Consider the following 21,395-nt stretch of genomic DNA (forward strand, 5'->3'; position numbering starts at 1 on the left):
GTCTTCTGGGAAAGTGAGTTCTGTAGGCAGGCTCCTGCCCTGCATGTTTTATGCTGCAGAACCTTCCCTAGCCCTAGACCTTCTTCCATTAAGATTGCTCGTCTTGCTTTGATGCTGCTCATTGTAAGATGTGGTCGGGTGGTTTGACTCGTCATTACCCTGCTCCCTTGACTCTTTGGTACGTGCATCTTTTCCACTGCTCTTGCTCTAAATGTGTTGTCTGCTGAACATGTCAGCAGTCCCAGAGGGAGCCTGTGGTTCTTACTGCCTCCATGTTTACCCTGTGTGACTGCTGCTCCACATTTCCTGTCATCTCACATCTGGTATTCAGCCCCGGCTGCTCCAGCTGTCCTGCACCAGTCCAGGAGATGATGGTTAGTGCCAGGGCTGGGTTTTTCAAGCATGTTTCTCTCCCTGCTGTGACAAGTCTGAAGCCATCTGGTGAAACATCAACCTCTTTTCACATTTCTGTTGGCATGGGACATAGCCTCTCTTCACACCAATGGGCTTGAAGGTGTGAGGAAGACAGGACTAACGTTACCAAAGTGATGCTTGGGAAGATGCCTTGCTTTGAAAGCTGGAATGTGTATGAGATTATTTTTCTTTATGAGAGGACTGGGGGCCTTCTAGGTAGAGGGAAGAAGTGAGGGAACCTGTAGATGACAGTACTTAGAGGAAATGGCTTTTCTTCTCTGATCCAATGGGCAGTAAAGCCTTTCTGGCTGAGAATCTGCTGTGCTGGGGTATGGCAAGCCAGATGGTTTGAAGTAGGTACTGGGACATTTGAGAAACTGCTTCATCAGAGATAGGGAGTTGAAAACACCTGGAAATTTTGTAAAGCAGAATAGTTAGTGATGAACAAACCATACTGCTTAATTTCTTGATTTATTTCTCTCTCTCTCTTTTTTCTCCCTCCCTCCCTCCCCATTGCTCTGGGCCCCTGTAGTCCATTCCCTGCATCTGGTGGCTTATTTCCCTACAGATGTCATCTTGGCAGTAACTCAAACCTGAGTACCTCCCTTAGGGACTTGATGCACTGCCTGAGTGCTTTTTCTTTCCCTAGTGTCTGGGTATCTGATATTTTGGGTCTGAGGTGTTTTTTTTTTTTTTCCCCTCTTTTTTTTTTTTTTCTTTTTAAATATGTGCTTTTAGGCAATTTCATTTTATATATAAATAAAAAATTTAGCAGTGAAGGGAAGCTGGAAGGTAGATGGATCTGGAGAGGATGGTTCCTTAGCTGCATGCCAGGCCAGCCTGGGTAGATGAATTACCTGGAAGGGCTGCACAATTTGCCCACCGACTCACCTCAGCTCCAGGGCTGGGAGCTCAGCTGTGGTTTGTTGAGTCCTCTGATCTCTTTAATTAGGAAAGAAGGAATGATAAATGGGTATTGTTTTTTATGTTTTGCTGAAGTAGCCCAGGACTCTGGATGAAAGTGGTGACAGGGCTGAGCTAGGAATGTAGTCAGGGAGGTGGAGACTCCCTAAAGCTTTGCAGGCTCTGAAGAGAAAGTATAAACAAGAGGAAGGGGATCCCAGAGCAACACCAACAGTGTAGTCAGTTGGTAATGCATAAGTGTCTTACTTGTTCCAGCTTTTCCCCTTCTCCCCTGAGACAAATATCACTAGGAGTGTGGCAAGAGGCTTCTCTCTGGATGTATGCTTTGTATGTAGATCATGAACCCTCTCCTGTGGCACACAAGGCCTCACAAAGGTGCTAACACCTGTGCAAAGAAGGTTTAAGATGCTGCTACATCAGATCAAAGGGGCTTTACACCCCTCTGGCACAGTGGTAGTGGAAATGAGTAGTGCAAAGGCCTCTGAGAATTTTAATATTCTTTGGCATCTTCATAAATATAACAACTGACATGGCTGTACGCAGAAATGCCTTCTGGCTTGGAAACAAGGTCCTGCCACAATGTCATCCTGAGCAGGACACCAAGGCAGGGCTGTGTCAGAGAGGTTTTGCAGGAAGCAAGGGTGGTGTCTAAGGGCTGATATTTAAAATCTTTTTTTTATTTGAAACTGGGGACCCCATGGGACTGAAGTTCACTTCACTGTGGCCTGGACCTGGCCTGGAGAAGAATCAAAACTATATTGAGTAGAAGAAATAAGAAAACCCCAAAGTGAGCATAGCCCCAGGAGGTTAGAGGGGATGAGTGCTGTGCTCAAGGCACTTGGAGAGACATTTCATATAGACTACTGGGTTTGCTTTATCTACATCATTTTGGGGATGGGTAATATTTGCAGCATATAATCTTTGGCTGTTCAGGATGTCAATATTGATACTGCTGTATACAAACAAGGGTGAGACCTAGGTAAAGGCTGTTGCTAACTGCTTTCTTGGTGGTCATTTGTCACTGTAACCTCAGAGTTGTATAGAAGTCCTTCAGAAGGCAGAACTGGTACCTCAGTGCTGTTTCAGCAGTGGATGGGCAGTGTTAAGACAGCCCTGACACTATATCCACTGAACCCCCACCCACTGTCTGAGTGGTGCCTCTTCTTCCACCCCAGAAACATCTTTTGGGAGTGAGAACTGGTGCTTTGTGCTGGGTTCTGGCCCCTGGTATAGCAGTAACATTTGGGTTTCTAACTTAGAAGCTGGTTTCCTTCAAGGGCCATCCTAGATGTGAAAGTGATGCAACTTGAATATTGTCTCCACCTTTTATTTTTCTGTCCCAGGATGGTTTTTGAGTTTTCCCTTTTTCAGGAATACATGGATTTAGTGTGTTTGGGAGCTGGTGCCATTTCAGGTCAGACAGCAAAGTGGTAAAGAGCTGCTTCTCTCACCTGTGTTCCACCTTCAGAGAAATGCAGACCTGTCTCCTGGTTCAAGATGAGATGGAGTGCATATGTACCCTCCAAATTTATATAAAAATAAACAATAATAACAAACCTTTTATGATAATATATATACAAATATATACTGTATGTGTGTACATGTAAAAAATACGTACACACCCTTATTTTACCTTGTAATTAATTCTGCAGTGGGAATGCACTAATCCTTTCAACATTGCTCTATGGCAGTGTAACCCAGGAAATGGTGGGAACTGAAAGAAGAAATTGAGTAAGGGTGGACATCTCTTGACTCCAGGACTACTCCAGCTGTCATCATTTGTCCCTGCTCAACAGAAAAATCCCCCAAAGCAGAGCAGTTTCTCTCTGTAAATCTGTCAATGACAACAACTACCCTGTGGATTCCAGAACCCCTCAAAACCCTTTGTGTTCTCCCCAGGTGTCACTCAGGTGCTCAGGCACAGTGCAGTGCAGTTTGTGAAGTCTGACAGAATCACAAGCCTCCAGGGTGCAAGAAGCTCTTCCAGGCGGGGAGAGGCAGAAACATTTTTGTCCAAACTTAATGTCAAAATTCCTTCCCTTTCCCTGTAAATATTGGGATACTGCAAGTTCAGAGGTACCTTTAAGAGTCACTAATTAACTGTACTGAACTTGTCACAGCTGTATTTCTTCCCCTGGCTTCCAGGGCTTCTGGCTGTGGGCTGCTGTAGTTAATGATCTGGTCTAAGGGCATGGGGCCTCAAAATTACACGTGAGAACTTCTCTATGAATCCCAGATTTCTGGCACCTCTGACACTGAAGGCCCAGACAGGACTCTTGGGGTCTCCAGGCTCCTGGATTTTGTCTGGGAATGAACTAGAGCTCCCAAGACTTTTTGTCCATACTGTAGTGCCTGGTGACTCTGGCCTGCGCACCTTCCCCTAGATCAGTTTCAATCCAGGCTCTCCATTTTGGGGACCCATGCCCAGGAGATCTCCTTTTTGAGTTTCTGCAAGTGAATTGAAATGGAGCTGGGCTTTACATTTCCACTGTCCAAGAGCTGCTGGAACCAGACCTCCTGGACCTGTGACAGACCCTCAGGGCAGATCTCTTGATGAAATAGAAGTTTTCTAGGTCTGGCTTGAAGTTGCCTGGAGGATGGGCCCTGGTGCTGAGAAGAGCTACAGCTCCACCCCAAGCACTAAAGGCTGGCTGCCCATTGCAGCTCTGCCTCCCTCGCCAAAGCTCCACATTGCTCTTGCTCTTCCTTGCCAGCAAGGAAGCTGCTTGGGACTAGGTGAAATATGTCATGAGTTTAGATATTTTTGGGAGCATAAGCTTAATAAACCTGCAGTTGCTCACATATTTCATCAAAAACTACAGATAAGCCATGTTTTGCAATTTGAGTCAATGTGGCAAAGTCGATATTGAGTATCAGGAATTAGCTTGGCAGTTACCAAGTATTTGTGGTATTACAGGATTTCCTTTCTCTCTGCTTCTGGCTAAACTAGGATTTATTGTCCTCAAGATCTTGGACATACAGGTTTTAATACGCTCTCTTGGGATCCTGTGAGTAATGTTGGGTATGATCTCACAAGAAGACATTGCTGCCTTCGGGTAAGTGCAATGGAAAGCAATAATAATAATCTCAGCTCCTGTAGCTTCTGTTGCTTGAGAGTCAAAAGTACTTTAAATACTATAAATAATTAAACATTCCAACTCTATGAAGCAGAGAAGATGCATCTCCACCTGTCTGATGAGAGGAATAAGGCAAAGGATGAGAAAGAAAACAATGGCATTTATGCTTTCAAAAAATGCTTATTGGTTTTAGATGGTGATATGAAGTATTAGAACAAGACTTCACTTGTGGTTTGTTTCCTCCATGCTTTTAAGATTTAAACCCAGACAATGAATGGTGTGGATACAAGTGACCTAAGAGGTAACAAGGATGGGCCAAAAATATGACAGAGCATAAAGTGAGAAATGTAGCCATGAAGAACAAAAAATGGATTGGAGAGAAATGATGGATGGAGAAAGCTGAGAAGGGTGTAGGACATACATTGTAGCTTGAAGGAAGTTGATGGGGAATATTGAAATACTGGATTTTATTTTTTTTTTACTAATCCCTCATACTATTTTAAAACTAAATGATCTTAAAGCATAAGTGAGACAGGGCTACACTTTGTCAATAGTATTGCTTTTTATTTACTTGTATTTAATATTGTGACAGTTGTGTTCTGGTCATGTTATCTCTTACTCTTGCTACTAATGCTTCTTTTTCCTGCTGCAAATGTAAGCTATAGTGACTTTTGTGTAAAGGAGATGTGGTCCAAGGGAGCTGAACTGCACCATGATGAAGTCAGTGGTGGAGCTGGGCTGGGAGTTGACATGGGCTGGTACCTCCTCGCATGCATTCACTGGCATGAATGGGAGTGAACTGTTGAATGAGCTACTGGGAAAGGTGCCTGAAGAAGCCAGCATCAATGAATTTGTGAGGCTGGAGAAAACTAGTAACAGAGAAAAAGAAATGCATGGAAATGGCATTCAGCTGAGCCAAATCTGGTTTGTTTGCACTGGATTGGGTCTTCCCATCCCTGTCCCTGAAGCGTCAACAGCCAGCCATGAGCTGTGGTCCAGACATGGCTTTGCCTGCGTATCTTTCCGTCACTGCATGTCTGTAAATATGACGGAGTGCTGAGCAGAGGGAGAGGTCAGTGGCTGCTGGGCTGGGTCCCCCTCCAAGCGGGAGAGCTTTCTGGACACTGTTGATTGAAGGTCTCGGTAAGATGAATCGGCCCTGACCTGTCATACAGTTGCAGGCACAGCATGGTCTGGTGCACAGCACTAATGTACTGTGAAAGCATATTGTATCCAGCTGCTCGATGGCTGGTCCCTTACTAGTCATTGAGCTCAGAAAGTTAGGGAAAGGAAAGAGAGTTGGGTTGGAAGAAGAAAGAGGGAAAGGAGAACTAAAATGAGACTACCAAAAATTTTTCTGATTTGCAGTTATAAATTCTCCAGTTATCCTGGCTTTAAAGTTTATTATAAGGATAAAAATTAAAAATATAAAAATTATTATAATTTTTTCTAAAGGGATAAGTGTTTTTTGGGATGCTTCTGGATAGGGAGTGTACAGCTCCAAATATCTTGAACGGCACTCTTTTAGATGTCACACATTTGTCTTCCCTTATTATTTCTCCTGGGTAGACTTAGTTTTATTTTTCAATAAATAATGAATGATAACAGAAACATAAAAGTCCTTTACCAAGGATCAGAGTGAGGAGAAGGGAGGGATCAACAGACAAGGCAATTACAAGGAAGGAGACTTAAACCAAAGTTTTCTGGGTACTCACCTGTCATTTCTAGTGGCCTGACCAGGACCTGCCTTTGACTCTTGGCTTCAGTGGCCGTGTCATGACTCTTTCCACATGTTAAACCCATTATCTTGGTCCCTTTCACTTCCAGATAAATTCCCAGTCTTATTTCACAAACAAGGCTGGCACTGTCACAGGGTCCCTTGGTGACCAAACCTCACTTTCCAAAATGCTGCACTGGAGGACAAGAGGCATGAGGCTCCTGAGGGATGCTGGCGGGTTGTGAAATGTGGCCCGTCCACGTCCACGTCCGTAGCACTGTAGCTTTGTCCTGGACCAGCTCACAGGATGCATCTCTCCACCCCACTACCTCCACTTAGCAGCTCTTTTGTCTTCATCACGTCTTAGTGCTTCAGGCATCAAGTCACCTCCTCTGCCATTTCCGCTGCCTGTAACACCTTCATAAGAGTCCGATCAGGCCTGGTGAGCCGTGGCACTCTGCTTTAGGGCTGCTTCAGGTTTGCTGTAGAGTGCCATCATGAGCAGTGGCGGTACATATTTCCTCCTACTTTGTCCCTGCTGTGTGGGTTCCAAAACTGAAATGTGCACCCACAAAGATCTCTCTTAAGGGATGAGCAGCTTTTTGTTTTAAAACTGTATCCTGTGTCATACATTATATGTGAAAAGATAGACAGCAAACAGGATGACTGTGTCCAAAGTGCAAGTGTAGTTTGAGGCTATCTCCCTCTGGCTCAGGTGCCCTTTCTAGAATTCTCAGACTTGTAGAAGAGGGCATCACTCAATTTTGGCCTAAAAAATGAAATACGTTCTTTCCTGCTTATGGTATTTTTTAAAAAATTATTCTGAATCGGCTTTTGCGCTGTTTACATCTGGCATCCAAATAATTTAACACTGTCTTTTGATGTGAGACTTTGAGTAATCAATGGGGATCTTGGCACTGGTGTGGAATTTGGCAGCTGCCTTCAAGAGCCACTGCAGACTCTGTTTACCTGCCCTGTGTTTTCCCTTTAAGGAGATGATACAGGGAATGAGCAGGTACTGAGTGAGGTGCATGAGAGAGTCTGGAAAATGGGAATGTCCTTCCACCCTTAGAAATTAAAATTATCTTTGTTTTTTTCAATTTTGAAATTAATTTTATCAATCTGTCAATGGACAAAATGCATAGCTGATTTAAGGTGAGTAGAAAACGTCAAATTTATACATCAAATAATGTAGGATGTGCTTTTTCAAACTATCCAAGTGAAGTTAAATGTGCATTTCCCATGGTTATGAATGGATCGGAGGTATTTAAATCCCTAGCTTTTGGAAATTGTGGTCTTTAATATCCTCATGTTACTAATGTGCTGTCAATTCCTGCTTGGAAATGAAAACTGGAAGTGGAGAATTAAGAAAGGAAGGAAGGGATTGTCCAATAGATTTTCAAAGGGCTTCAGTTCTATTTAAGAGGCAAACCTGGTGTTGCTCTGCACAGCATTCTGCTGCTTGTTTAAACTGAGTCTTGTGCTTCAGGAGGCAAAGCTGCTTTCAACCATACTGAAATCCTGTGGAGGGGCCCTGCATGTAGCAGCATGTCCCTTGATTTGGATGGTCTCGCTCTGAGCTGAGATTCATTTCTGAGGTGAGGCAGACAACAGTTGCAAGTGGGAAATGGTGTATGCCTCGTAAGCTTTGAAATCCCTTGTTTCAAGTGGAGCATACACATGCATGGAATGACAGCTGTGGCAACTGAACCCTCCAGGTGGTGAGGATATTTCAGTCTCTGGCAGAGAGGACCTGTCTCAACCCTCTAAACTTCTCTAAGTGGGATGCTGGGGGAAGGGTGAGATCCTGGCAGGGGAATAGAGGCTCTTGCCTGGCTCTGCAAGCCAGGCTTGCAGAGAGCGGTGGCTGTGCCAAGCCTCTCTGCTCTGGCATTTAGAAGTTGGCAGTGGGCAATGCCAGACTGACCTGCTGTCTCTCTTAATGGCTTTTGTGACGCTGAGTCCCGCAGCTCTGCACGTGTGTGCCAGTCTGGGTAAGCAGGTCAGACCTGCTCCTTTGCTCCCTCTCCCAGCCATTTACTTCATTCTCCCTCGCTCATCCTGATGAGGATCCAAGGGGACTCGAATTATGAGGAGCAATAAACACAGCTGAACTTTTGGTGCAGCAGAGACAAGTCTCAAGGGGTGATCAGATAACCACCTACAAGCACTTTCACGGTGGAAGTGGTGAGTTGAGAGGGAGAAATTGTTTAGGCTAAATGAAGGAGGTAATATTAAAGTTACAGGATAGCTGAGCAAAGGGAAAATTTAGGCTGAGTTTAGGGATAAGTTTCAAAATGTGAGCCATCTCCTAGTAGTGGTAATCTTGTTGTTTGCGTTGTTTCAGAACAGGTAGTGTGCTGTAGACAGTAATCCTAAAGTGACTGGGTGAAGGGCAAGACTATAAGGAGAGGATTTTAATTTTTGATTTCTATGAATCATTTGGTGTTGGTCTCAACAGAAGGTTGCAGACTGTGGCTGTATAAGCTATCACCCGTGATATGTAAAATATGTGGGTGGGAGGAAGTGGGAAGGACACTGGGAACTTACCCTTGGGCAAACTTAAAATAATGAGACATAGTTCTTCATCTATTGGGAATGATATGGGTCTAATTGATGATCAAAGCATTTTTTTGTACTGCCTTAAGTGCAGGGAGAGAATTGCTCTTTTTCTTTGCATGGGGTAGAGAAGGGGAAGCATTTTTTCACCTTATTCTTGCATACACCTGTTGGGTAGACAGAGGCAAACTACCCTCTGATGTATCTGACACTGACCAAGTCAGGGAGGAGTTTGTACCTGGCTTAATAAAGAAAAAACAGCTCTGAAGAAAATAAATAGAGAATAGAAGTAAACGTATGTGCTATTTTCCACACAGTGTCTATGGAAAGAGAGCTAACAGTGAGATAATGAGGGAGCTCCAAGGGCTTTGAATGCTTTGGCTGGAGGTATGTGATACATTCCCCAAAAGAACAAGATAGACTTGGGAGAAATAAGGGAAAATTGGAAACATTTTGTAGATTAGATAGAAATAGATCTGTGGGATGTTACAGGCATGGACAAAGGCACATATTGGAGAGGGAGTGATTGTGAAGAATAGAAAGAGGACCTGTCCAAAAGACCTTGGAGGAATATTTCTACCACTGTTGTAGGAGCATTTATAGCTCAGAATCATAAGTGATGTCCAAAGCTAGTTAAAATAAACTAAACCATATCAGTTTTTATCTGAAATTACTGAAATGCTCTTGGAGGGCTGTTTACTCAGGGTCACCATAATAAACCCTTTTGGGCCAGGCACTGGATTGTTGCATTCACATTTTTCCATTCACTGTGTATGGCACTTTCAATTGTCTCTAGTCTCTTCCATCATTCTTCTCTGAATATGGAGTTTTTCCTGCAGCATCATTCATTCTCTTTATCAGCACCTGAAGCATGCAGGTGCTTTCAAGACGCATCTATCGTGCCCTAGATCCATCCTCCTCTTCTTTGTGTCTGTTGACAAAATTCCTGGAACAACAGGGCTGTGAGCCAGAAGAAGATTTATGAGCACTTATGTCACCTACGTGGTAAGCAGTAATACGGGAAACAGCAGCACAAGAGCTGTCAATGTACAAATAGCCTGGACTGAAGGTTATTAGCCTAGGCTAATAGTTACAGCAATGTTAGAAGAAGAGGAATGCCTCTTCAGTGGTATACAAGATGCAGCATGTCTACATTGCAGAGTAACCATGAGATTGGGAGGATGTCCTAAGCTGAAACTGTGTCTCCAAAAATCAGAGAGATGGAAAAACTTGTAGGTGTAAATTGTGGTGTAATTTATAGCTTTAAACCCCAACTCTTAGGAGTAACAGCTGATGAGGTTCCAGTCTGTCCTGCCTCCCATAAGGCAGGTAGTAGACAAAAAGATCAAAATGTCAGTCTCCTGTCATTGGTAAATACAGGAATAGTTTTATCCTTTGATCTGGACATACTTGTGTTTCCTTGTGTGACAGCCCAGTAGCCATCAAGTGCAATGCTGACTTCCCTACAGCTTCTTCTACTGTACTTGTTCTCTGGTGGTGTGTTGAATATTAGGCCCAAAGCACCTTTGAGGTTTGTAAAGTATTTCACAGGTGGGATGGATTTCTTCCTACCTCCAACTAGGTCCTGAAATGTAAGGATTGCTTTTGGGTTCATTGTCTGGTACTGCTCAAACTGTCAGAGGAATGAAAGCAGTGTGAATTAAGATGCAGTCCAAGGTGAGCAAATGCCAAAGGATAATGCTGATGTCTCACACTGGGTCTGGCAGGACATCTGTGTTTAGGTAGTAATGGGACTGAGGGTGGTGATAGTGATGAGGCCTGGAACTGTGCTGGTGATGAGAGTAGGGTTGGGAATTAGCACTGCAGTTGGTACAGATAAAAAATTAGCTGTTGGATTCAGATTCTGTGCCTTGAAGTCTAGGCAGTGCTTAGAGCATCAGAGCTCTCAGTGTGCAGAGCCCAAAAACTACTGGGATAGGAACTTCCTTGTGGCCTTTCAGTGAAGCATAGGATGGGGAGGCTGGAGGTAGGCTTTTCATCCCTGTGAAGTTCCCTTTGATGGTGGCTAGGGGCATTGTTCAGCCTCCTGTCCCAAGCATTGTCTTCCTCTTAATTAGGAAATCTGCCTTCAAGACACCTTTTTGTCTGGAACTGCAGCATTACATGACTTCCTTTCCTCATGCAGTCTTGAGCTTACAGATTGGGTTTGGGGAGCCTGCAGACACCCTTCCTAGAAGGTATTTGCAAGGCTGCCTAGAAAGCACCTCCTCAGCAGGAGGAGGTGTGCAGCACACAACAGAATTACCCCTGAAAACCTGTGACCAGCCCTTGTTCTGCCTCAGTTTCTTTACCTGATCTGAAGATGGCCTGGCTTTGCTGTACACTGCTGGAGTAGTAGTCTGTTTACAGTTAGCCTGGTTGAATGCACAGTGACCTATTTGTGTACTTTCTGTATTTTGAAATATCATCCAGAAATATCTCTTAATGCTGAGCTGTATTTTGCCTGTGCAGCCTAATAATTTTCTATTAATACTTATTTTAGGTCTGATCCACGTAAAAGTGCAGTGTCAAGTAAGGTTCTCATGATATTTTTAAGCAATCTAACCTTTGGTCCTGGCTAAATTCCAATTGGAATAATTAGTGTCTGACTACCTACATTCCTCTTGCATTTTCAGTTGGAGAAGTTAGCTTTCACTTCCCATTTTGAAAGTGATTGTGTAACATTGCTCTGCAGTAAGTACACGCTGCATTCCTCTACAATGGTGGATATATTTTATTGGTAGGTAAAATAAGATTATAGAGGTATAATGATTTTACTGGCATGTTTATACCTAAATATAGATATGTCTACAAAACCACTGCATCTAGTGGCCCTACCATATATTATTTTCTAGGGAGTCAGAGACAATATAGTGTGCAGTAACGTGTAAAGGATTTTACGTACCAGTCTGGAGTCTGGGATTTACTAAATTGTTTTGGAGTGCCGTAATCACAGAAAATACTTCAAACACTGTGTTACCCCACACCAGCTCTAAAGGAAAATCCTTCTCATGTAAAATATTTGGTAATAAAATATACTTGCATGTTTTTATAATCATTCTTGACTGGTAAAATTATACTGTAAAATTATTAAAATTCCTTAAATTTACAAAGGGTAAATGCCCTGTTTTACAGCTGTAGCCTTGTCAGGTGCTTATGAATTTCTTAGTGTGTGAATTTCTTCATCCCCCTTTTTCACTGGAAACAGGAACAAACTTAGAAGGAGGTCCGTGTGCTGCTTCCAGTGCTTTCTTGATTGAGTACCTTTAATATTTGCACTTGAGCACTGTAGAAATTATGGACAAAACTTGTTCTGTATGCAGAAGCACATTTTCACAGTAGTTCTGGGGTCCCCTTAATCTGATAGTAAGTCTGTGGTGGTTCACGCCTGTTTTGTCTCTATTAGCACACATTGAAAAGGGGCCTGCAGTGAGCCAGACCAGAGGAGGAACGTGAGGTGAGGTTGGTGTTGGGATGTCTGCCCCTTTCTCTAACAGCCAGCACACGCATGTGAGCCAATGTGTGAAGAGTGGCTACTGATGTGAGCACAAGTCAGCCCCAAGGAGGGAAGGGATTGTAACACCAGGAGCATCCCTGATGTAGTCTTTGAGCGGCTGACCCCTATGTTACCTTGTGGGAGCTGAATGGTGAGAACCACACTCAGCCCTGGGTTGGTTGTGATTTATTGACGTTCTCCTGCCTTATCACATGCCCAGCTCCCATCCTATGAGGGAGCCCAGCCTGGACCTGGTACCTGCTATTCCCTGCCTGGCACACAGACTGCCCATGGAGCACCTGGAAGACATTGTGAGCATGACAGATGTGTTACGTGTGAGACAGAGATGTCTTGGCTGGTGCGACACAGGCTACCTAAGCATTGCTCTGCCTGATCGAGAGAGGGCTTATGGCTGAGGATCCAAACTGGAGATGGCAGGTTGGCTAGTGAGCCACAGACAACATCCTCTTTGAATTAACTTCTTCCTAGCCCTGGCTGCTCCCTGCATATCTGGCGAAAGCCTGAGGATCTGGCACTGTGCAGATAACTCCATCTTGTATTGAATGGAAAAATCTGCACAAGTGGGGCACAGACACCCAGCAGATTGGCACCTATGTGGTCTTCAGGATCTGGGCTCTCTTCTGCTTGGAAGTAGCTGCTAGAGATTTATTTGCTTTGATGCAGGTGAGGAGTAGAGAATGGGTTTCTTGGCTGCCATTTTTCCCACTGGGAGAAGCATGTGCTTGGGCGTGAAGGCTGACAGCTGCCATAATTGCCTGTATAGCTCCTGCTTGAATGCTATCTGAGCCCTGGGTTGGAAGGCCCTGTAAATTACTCCTGGTAGGAAAGGGGCTGGGAAAAACCTACACTCTTCTCCCTGGGCATCACAACTAGCCATTGCCTAACCAAGCGTAATATACTGTATGAGCCGATGCGGAGGGACCGCAGGAGACACATTTTAAGAGAACAAATATAGCATTTAAGTGAGTGAGCAAGAGAGTGAGAGACAGAGAGTGTATAGAGTGCATTAAAGTTAATAAAGCATTGCAGAAATGGGGACTACATTTCACTGTGAAGGAATCTAATTTAGTGACTCGTAATTGGAGGATAACAGTCATACTGGAATGAAGTTAACTGTTCATTTTGCCAAACTCTCAAAGTCTCTTGGTTCTCCTTGTGAGCATCTCTCAGAAAGTGAATCCTTCAGAGAGTTTAGAATCGATTGGTGCTTCACACCCGCAGTCCCTTTCAGCTTCTTAAGTGGATTTGGTATCTCCGGTGCATATTTATTATCTATTTTATTATCTGCTTATTTATCTAGTAATCTCAATGCAGGATACATCCTCTCTGCTTAGCATGGCAATGAGGGAGCAGGTATTGAGCCTGTGTGTTCTCCTGGGCAGGGCAAGATGGGACCTCTTGAGCCTTTTCCCTGCGGGTGGCTGGTGTCAGCTAGGGTTGTTTTTGGATTTCCTGCTTCCACAGAGTTTTGCCAGCATTGTCCCTGCTGCTGTGGCTTTCTGATAATTTGATAGAGGCATGTGTAGCAATGAACAGTATGGAAGGGTTCCGTTCTTGGACACCCAAGACCAGAGGTGTAGCACGAAGAAGTGCAGGGCTGGTGTATTTATTTCAAGTGTGCCTGGTTGCTGAAGAACAGAATTATGGGTGTGAATAGCTGTGCAGGACCTCTTGTGTTCAGGGAAAGTCGTCTTTAGTTTGAAATGCCTGAAATCTCCTTGGGACATCAGTGTGGCCCTGGGTGGGCACTCCAAGCAGTGTGGTGGGCAGATGTGGGGGATGCTGCTCTGTTGTCTGATATTTACACTGCATGGGTACTGTAAGAATTAGTTCATTAGTGTTTGTAGAGTGCCTTGAGGACGAAAAGCGCTGTGGAAATGTGAACTATTATTAAAGCCCAACTGAAAAAAGAATGAGCGAGGAACAGTCCCGCAGGGAACTGTCCCACTCAGGCAGGGGCTAGAGAGATGACCTCATCAGGTTTTTTCATTTCTACTGTTGTGACTACAAAATAAAATGGACGTGCTCAGGGAGAAGATTGATGTAACATGCCTGACTGTAGTAGCTGAGGGTGGACCATTGTAAGAATAGTTGCCATTTCTACTTCTGTGCAAACACAGTTGTCATGTGGACTTGGGGGATCCTGATCCAGTTTTGGCCATAACCACTGGGAAATTTTGTATTCCTGGCTTTAAAAAAAAAAATTTAAAAAAAATAGAATTCTGTATTGATGGGAAACATATGGCTGACTGTACTACAAACTGGAGCTGTGTATGTCCTGGTGGTATATGCAGTGGATACACAGATGTATACAACCAGTGACCTTGCTCATTTGTCCTCACTTTCTTCTGGAGGGACTACGCTGAGAAAGGAAAAGGGAGTCCTTATCTGCCTGGTCTCCTCAGTCTCCCTGCCTCTACCTCCAGCACAAGTCCAAACTGATCACAAGCACCAGTTATTCCTTTGTGTTGAGGGTGAACACTCAGACATGGGCTTGACATATGTGATTAATTTCACAAAGACGGCTGATCAGCTGTCAAAGGACAATTCTCTATCACTTTTGACTTGAGTTTCAGAGTGACACAGGACCTGAGAGATGACATGATCCAATCTTCTGCTGACAGCTGTTCTCATAAGTGATGCCAGACTCTGAAGTAGGGGCTGGACTGGTCTGACCCCCCAACTGTAACAGAGCCCTGAATGTAGCCAAAGAGTTAGGCATCAGACTAGAAGGATTGTTGGTAGGAGAGCTAGTGGCTGAGCAAGATCAATGGATCTACATTGAAGTCTGAGTGCATGACTGACTTGCCAATTAATCACTTTGTTTTACTTTCCCCTTTTTCTCTTCCTCTCTCAGGGAGTGTAAGAGCCGAAGATGAGGCCCAGGGTGGAGTGCTACTCTCCAAGGTTTTGGCTGGTGCTGGCAGTCCTCGCAACAACAGGGAGCGGGGCCCATGCCCAGAAAAGCCACCCGAGCATTGGCATTGCGGTCATCCTGGTGGGGACCTCAGACGAAGTGGCCATCAAAGATGCCCACGAGAAAGATGACTTCCACCACCTCTCAGTGGTGCCTCGGGTGGAGCTGGTGGCCATGAATGAGACAGATCCCAAGAGTATCATCACCCGCATCTGTGACCTCATGTCTGACCGGAAAATTCAGGGGGTGGTATTTGCTGATGACACAGACCAGGAAGCCATTGCCCAGATCCTGGACTTCATCTCTGCCCAGACCCTCACTCCCATCCTGGGCATCCATGGAGGCTCCTCTATGATCATGGCAGATAAGGTAAATTTAAATGAGCTTCCTTCTATTGCAGACCTGTGGATCGAAACTTAAAACAAAGAGACGTATCTTACTCTGTGATCCTCAGGTGGTGTCTCCTGGGCCCGAAGGCTTGGGGGATTAGACAGCTTCAGATTCAAAGACAGATTAAAAGAGCTAACTGTGTGTAGCACTACTGGCAAGAGCCTATTAATCATGTGGAATTACCTGCAACAGAGGAAAACTGAGGGAAAGAAGCAGGTAGAAGAGACCCACAAAAGAATCAGCCCTTTTCTTCTTCCTTAAGAAGGGTAAAGAGCCCCTGACAATTGTAATTTTTTTTTTTAAGGTTTTGTTTTTGCCTGTGTTTTACCTTAGCAGAGCCAAGCTGGGATCATAGCCTGGGTTTTTTTCCTGCGTGTAGCTGGAGGACATTGTGGTATTTTCAGGGATGCTTAATACAGCTCTTACATCTTAATTGGAATATAATTGAATCTTTAATAAAGGCATCCTCTCTATAAAGTGTTCATTAGCTCCTGAAGTTAAATAGGTGTTAGCTAAAGTGACTAACCAGTCTGAACCAGTCCAGCTAAATCTTTCTTTTTTCCACTGCACTATTTTATTCCTTCATGTCACAGACATTTTGTTGTTTTCCTAGGCCCTAGCCAGTCTTTCAAAGAATTACTACACAAACAAGCCATCCTGCTACTGCTTTTGAACAGTGCAAGATGCAGGGAGGGAGTAGCATCTTTGGCCAGCTAATAACTCTTAGTAGAGCCTCCATGGGGTACAGGTGGACCTGATACAAGTCTTCCACCTTTCAGGAGCAGGACATGCAGCAATTCACAGCTGAATGATAGTGTGGCTAACAGTGGCCTCTGTAGATGGGCTACTCTTGGCCGGTGGGAACATGTGAGAGAAGCTGGCTGTCCCTTTCCCTGCAGGCTTGAAGCCAGACAGTCAAAGCCAAGGCTTTTATTGAGAAGACCCTCTTGACTATTCTTTGTGCATCCTAAAGAAGTAAATGAGGACACAAGCTGACAGCCTTTTTCTTTTACAGATGGCTTTTAAGTGAGTCTGAGATATTTAACTAGGCAGAATCAGGCCTAACTGAATGAAGGGTGAGAATTGACCTGGCCACTATGGCAGCTTTTCCTCAGGAAGAGATCTAGTGAGATGAGAAATCCAGACACATTCTGTTTTATTTACCTTGCAAGTAAATAATCCAGTGCAGGCTATTGAAGGTGCTAACAAATTATTTTCTCACTCTTTGACCAACTGTTCAGTTGCCAAATAACACACAGTTAGTATGCGGTGTTATTTTCTTGTATTGGCCTTTGAACTGAAATTGTCACTGAATAATCACTGGCTTTTTTTCTCTCACTCCTTGAATGGTTGCACATGTGCTGAAGTTGCACTGCCCCTTCCACCCACGGTGAAGCTTCTCTGTCTTGGAGGCCAGGCAGGCAGCAGTGCTGCATCCTGATGCTCTCCTGCCTGCTGTGTTGCATGGTTATCTATGTCTGGCCATAAAAAGGTTGGAAGCAATGCTCAAGTGCTGCATTTCACACTTGGGGCAACATCTTACATCTTTGAACAAGTGTAAGAGTTACTGAGAGAAGACCTCCTAAGCACTGGGAAAAGGTCCTTGTGACTTTGAACATGGCAGGCCAAATTCTGATTTCAGATTCCCACAGTGTAAATCCAGCACAACCCCATTGACTTTGGCAGGATTAGATCAGATTTACGCTGCTGTAATTCAAAGAGAAATTTGGCCTATTGAACTTTGAAAAGGTTTTTCTTTCTACATGTCCCTAGTCTCTCCTTGGGAAGGCAGCATCTCCTGCCACTGCCCTGTGTACCCCACTGGCTTGCTTCTAAAGAGTGTTCTGCCAGGCAGGCAGCCCACAGGGAGCTCAAAGGTGGAAGCTTTATGAATGGAGACTTCTTTCTCCATTTTTTTTTTTTTTCTAGTAGTTTTGCAGACAGGAGGTTTGCAGGTTATGCACAAAGATCTGCAGTTTTAAGAAAGGCCTAGGTTTCTTTGACAAGTAATTTGAAAAAGCTGACCTTTACAACTTCTGATCCACGGGTGTGTAATCTTTAATGGATAATATTTATCTGATGAATTGAATTAAAATATGGTAATGCGCTGAAATTCTACTAAAATTACTGAAGTTAGCCTGGTAAATCCTTAAGAAATGTATTTTCCATAGAGGGCCTTGACAGAGGTTTTGCTTTCAGTGACTCGTAATCATATTCTTTGCAGATGAGTTGTGTGGCTGAGGTTTGATCCTGCAAGCATGGATTGCTTCTTTCAGCATCCCCTCAACGCCCACAGCAGTCAGCTGTGATTGAACTTGCTCAGAATTTCACAGGTTCAGATATGCACTTACAGCTTCATTATGCTGCCCATGTATTTGTGATCAGTAGTGCCAATGAAAACCTAAGGAATGCTAGAAACCACTAATGCCTTGGTGTGACAGATAAGCCCCTCTTCACTGCAGTTTAATGTAAAAAACTCCTGTCAAACCACCTTTTCTGGAGTAGCATGCGAAATTCGGTTTCACCTTCAGTGAGGGTTTAGTAAGTGTTCTGTTAGGAAATGTGGGTCATGTGTAAAAAGGGCTTTCTAATGTACCATGCAACTGGTAAATTGAGACACAAAAGGGCAGGCAAAAAGAAAAAAAAAATTCGATTTCAAGCCCTATTTTTTTTTTTCCTGTGTATAAAGACAGAAATATTGTATAATGTGCACTATAAGCTGGCTTTATCTCAGTTAATATTCATCTAGAAGTTTGCTACCCACCAGCTGGAGGTCTAGGCATAAGTGGTAATGGAGGCACCACCTGAGGACAATTCACCCCACCCAATTCAGGGTACTCATGGGACAGTCCTGTGTCTCCCCACTGTTTACTGAAGAAGGCTGTACCTCAATGTGTTCATGATGCCTCAAGTTAAATGCCATGAATCCTGCCCTAGGTGTGACATAGCAGGTGGAGGTATGTTGCTGAAAGTAATAACATCTGTTTTTCCTGATTTTGTTCAAATTCATAGTTTTTAATATTGTATTTGATTAGATTTTGTAAATAATGTTTATATAGTTTGTTTTCCATGTGTTTTGCCTTTTTCCTCTGAAAAATAAGTATACAGGAATTTGTACGTTTTTGCTGGTTTTACTCCTTGGCGATCGTGTCTCTAATTCCACCTGTTTACCTGTTACAGAGTGTTACATTTAATTTCTGACTAATCTGGCAAAAGAAGAATGTGACCAGATGATCTGTGTGCACACTGTGATCTGGGTTTAGTTCCAGGAAAACGGTGAAGCGGAGACACGTGATGTGCCTCACTCGAGCTCTGGAGAGGCCGCTTTGCCAAGTGAGAGTTCTGTCACAGCCAGTTCAGTCCCTTGAGTTTGATAAGCATGCCAGTCCTTTTGTGCAGCAGTCCTTTTGTTGGGGCTGGGTGGCCTGGGAGTGATGGCTAAGGGGGTCCAACAGAGCCCATATTAGTTCCTCCCAGAGGAGCAAGGCCGTAGCTCTGGGACAGGGTAGAACAGTGCTCACACTGTTTCAGCCCTCTAACAAAGCACCTTATTTTGGTGCTGATTCCTTGAAAAGGACTGGGGCAATAGCATCATCTCACCACGACCTGTGGTTAGAAAGGAAATAGCATTGAACACTGGTGATCTGTGTTTAACCCAAAATAGATGAAATGTAGAGAAGAGGAATGTGCACCACCACCAGTGTTAGGTTCCTGTGGTCCAAAACCTTTGCTTGTGGAAGCTTGCTGGTCCCTTTGGTTTGCCTGATGTTGCTGCAATGACCTGACTTTGAACAGCTTTGTGTTTCCTGATTTTAAGCATTAGTTTGTATTGTCTAGAGGAGTGCAATGCACTTTTGACCAGAGAGCATATCTGCTGGATTTCCAGCATTTAAAATAACTTCTTGTTTCTCCCCAGTTGTTTTGAAAGCAGAAATTAAATTGTATGAGGATGCCCTGTGTTAGGAGACTGATGGTGAAAGTAAAGACTTGTCAGGACTTTGTCAAGACTTCAAACCAAGCTTCAGTTCAGATAACCACACCAGACAATATCTAGGGTTGCAGACCTGAAAATGGAAATCTGGGCTAGGCTTTTATTTGTTAGTTTCCTGTATTACCTAAAATCAGTTCTGCCCAGAGCTAGGAGGTAAAGGAGCAGCCACAAAAAAAACCAAAAACATTTACGAATGCATAGATGTATAGGTATCTCAATGAAAGGGTGAATTGTTATTCTTTTTTACAAAACTTATTGTGTTGGAAAAGATTTAGCTTCTTGCCTAAAAAACGACCACACTATTTGGCTGATTGATCCATTTTGTAATGATAGACTATTTATTTGTTTTAACAAAACAGAAAAAGACAACTTGGTGATAATGAATGCAGAAAAGGTAAGAACACGTTATTTTGCCAGAGCTTCTTGTCCTGAGCAGCTTTATAGTAACACAATGGTGCACAGGCAGAAGAGGAAAAAAGTAGTGGAAGAAGAGGATGGTTATGTTTTCCCAGGTGAAAATCAGTCTTCTGTCTCTGCATCCCTTGCTGTTTTCTCCAGGGCTTGCCCACAAAGGGATACACGCAGTATGCATCAGCATGCTGATGGAAATAAAACGGTAGGAAAGAGCGATCTATTACTTGGCTGTGCCTGTAATACAATTTGTATAAAAGCTGCATAAAACTAACCTGAAATTTAAAATTTGTTCTAGTCCAGATTCTCCTTCCTTTTTTCCACACAGCGTGGAGCTGGCTTTTCTCTTACTCCCTCCACTACCTTGTTCTTTTTTTCCATTTATATCAAAGCCGCAATGTTTTCTCTGCCTTTTTATCCCCACTTCATAAATCTATTTCCCCTTTATTTTTATTTTCTGTAAAATTTCCAAGATACGTTGTCTCTCTCCTTCAATGCCAAAGGTTGCTGTGGTCACTCTGTGTTTGGGCCATGCTGCTGCAGCAGTAATTTCTTTGGTATTTTGGTGGAAAGCAAGTCCGAAGTTGGACAGTGGGGGGGGTAAACGCCAGGGAAGGAGAGTAGGTGTTGGCCAGAGTGCAGCAAAGTGATGCTGCAGGTACAGGGAAGCCAAAACTAGTTGGATAAGCTGAGCACCTAGATACACACTGAAACCAGGACAAAGTCAAAGACACTGGGACAGTGCTGCTAAAAGCAGAACATCTGTAATTAAAAGGAAAGCACTTTCACTCTCAGGTTTTCAAAGGTTAAGTAATAGGGATGCACAGGGAATGAAAACCTCATTTTTTGGGTGTAAATCTGTTTCATTTCCATGAGGGATGGCATCTGAAATTTTTCAAGCCCTTGTGTGAAGGAAATTCAGTTAAAAAAATTTAAAAAGAGTTAAAGTTCCTTTTGAATGGATTATATGAATTGAAGTAAAATAAATTCCAAACAAAATGCTGGTTAGAAGGGGGGAAAGGGGCACATTTTGATCTGCACACATTGAAAGATTTCTATCCCTTTTTTCCTCCAAAACAAATTTACATGCAGTTCATGTAATTTCACAAAGTGTTTTCATTTCCCTAAAACTGCATTTGATGATATTAATAGTTTAAATGTTTCTTAAACTAATCTAGTGATTAGCAAAGATGAGTTTGGTTTTAAAAAATAAAAAGAAATCAACAGTTTTCCTCCAAGCCCTTAATAATTTTATTAAGGACATGATTAATACACTTCTTTTGCTTTTGGTACTCTGTTTCCTTTCACTACCAAAATAAAGCTCTCTGTAGCTTACAAATAACAAACTGAATATCATGTGTCCTCAAATTACAAGTCTGCTGCAAATGTTGGGGAACGAGAATAAAAGGTAAGTCACAGAGACATAAACAGTAAAAGCCAGTATTGTATGCCAGTGTTGTTTTTCCCTTGTATACACA

General features: G+C 43.4%; 1 protein-coding gene across 1 annotated transcript in view; it reads left to right on the forward strand.

Annotated features, from left to right (window-relative positions):
- Window positions 1-8,282: 8,282 nt before the first annotated feature.
- Window positions 8,283-21,395, forward strand: part of LOC131591404 (glutamate receptor ionotropic, NMDA 2B) — a 176,742-nt gene continuing 163,629 nt past the window's right edge. Inside the window, exons 1-2 of the mRNA XM_058862062.1 lie at window positions 8,283-8,319; window positions 15,066-15,494. Of these exons, the coding sequence (XP_058718045.1) occupies window positions 15,084-15,494 (411 nt within the window). The 5' untranslated portion in view covers window positions 8,283-8,319; window positions 15,066-15,083. The remainder of the gene's footprint in view (window positions 8,320-15,065; window positions 15,495-21,395) is intronic.

Source organism: Poecile atricapillus, chromosome W (genome assembly GCF_030490865.1).
Source record: "Poecile atricapillus isolate bPoeAtr1 chromosome W, bPoeAtr1.hap1, whole genome shotgun sequence".
Taxonomy (NCBI): domain Eukaryota; kingdom Metazoa; phylum Chordata; class Aves; order Passeriformes; family Paridae; genus Poecile; species Poecile atricapillus.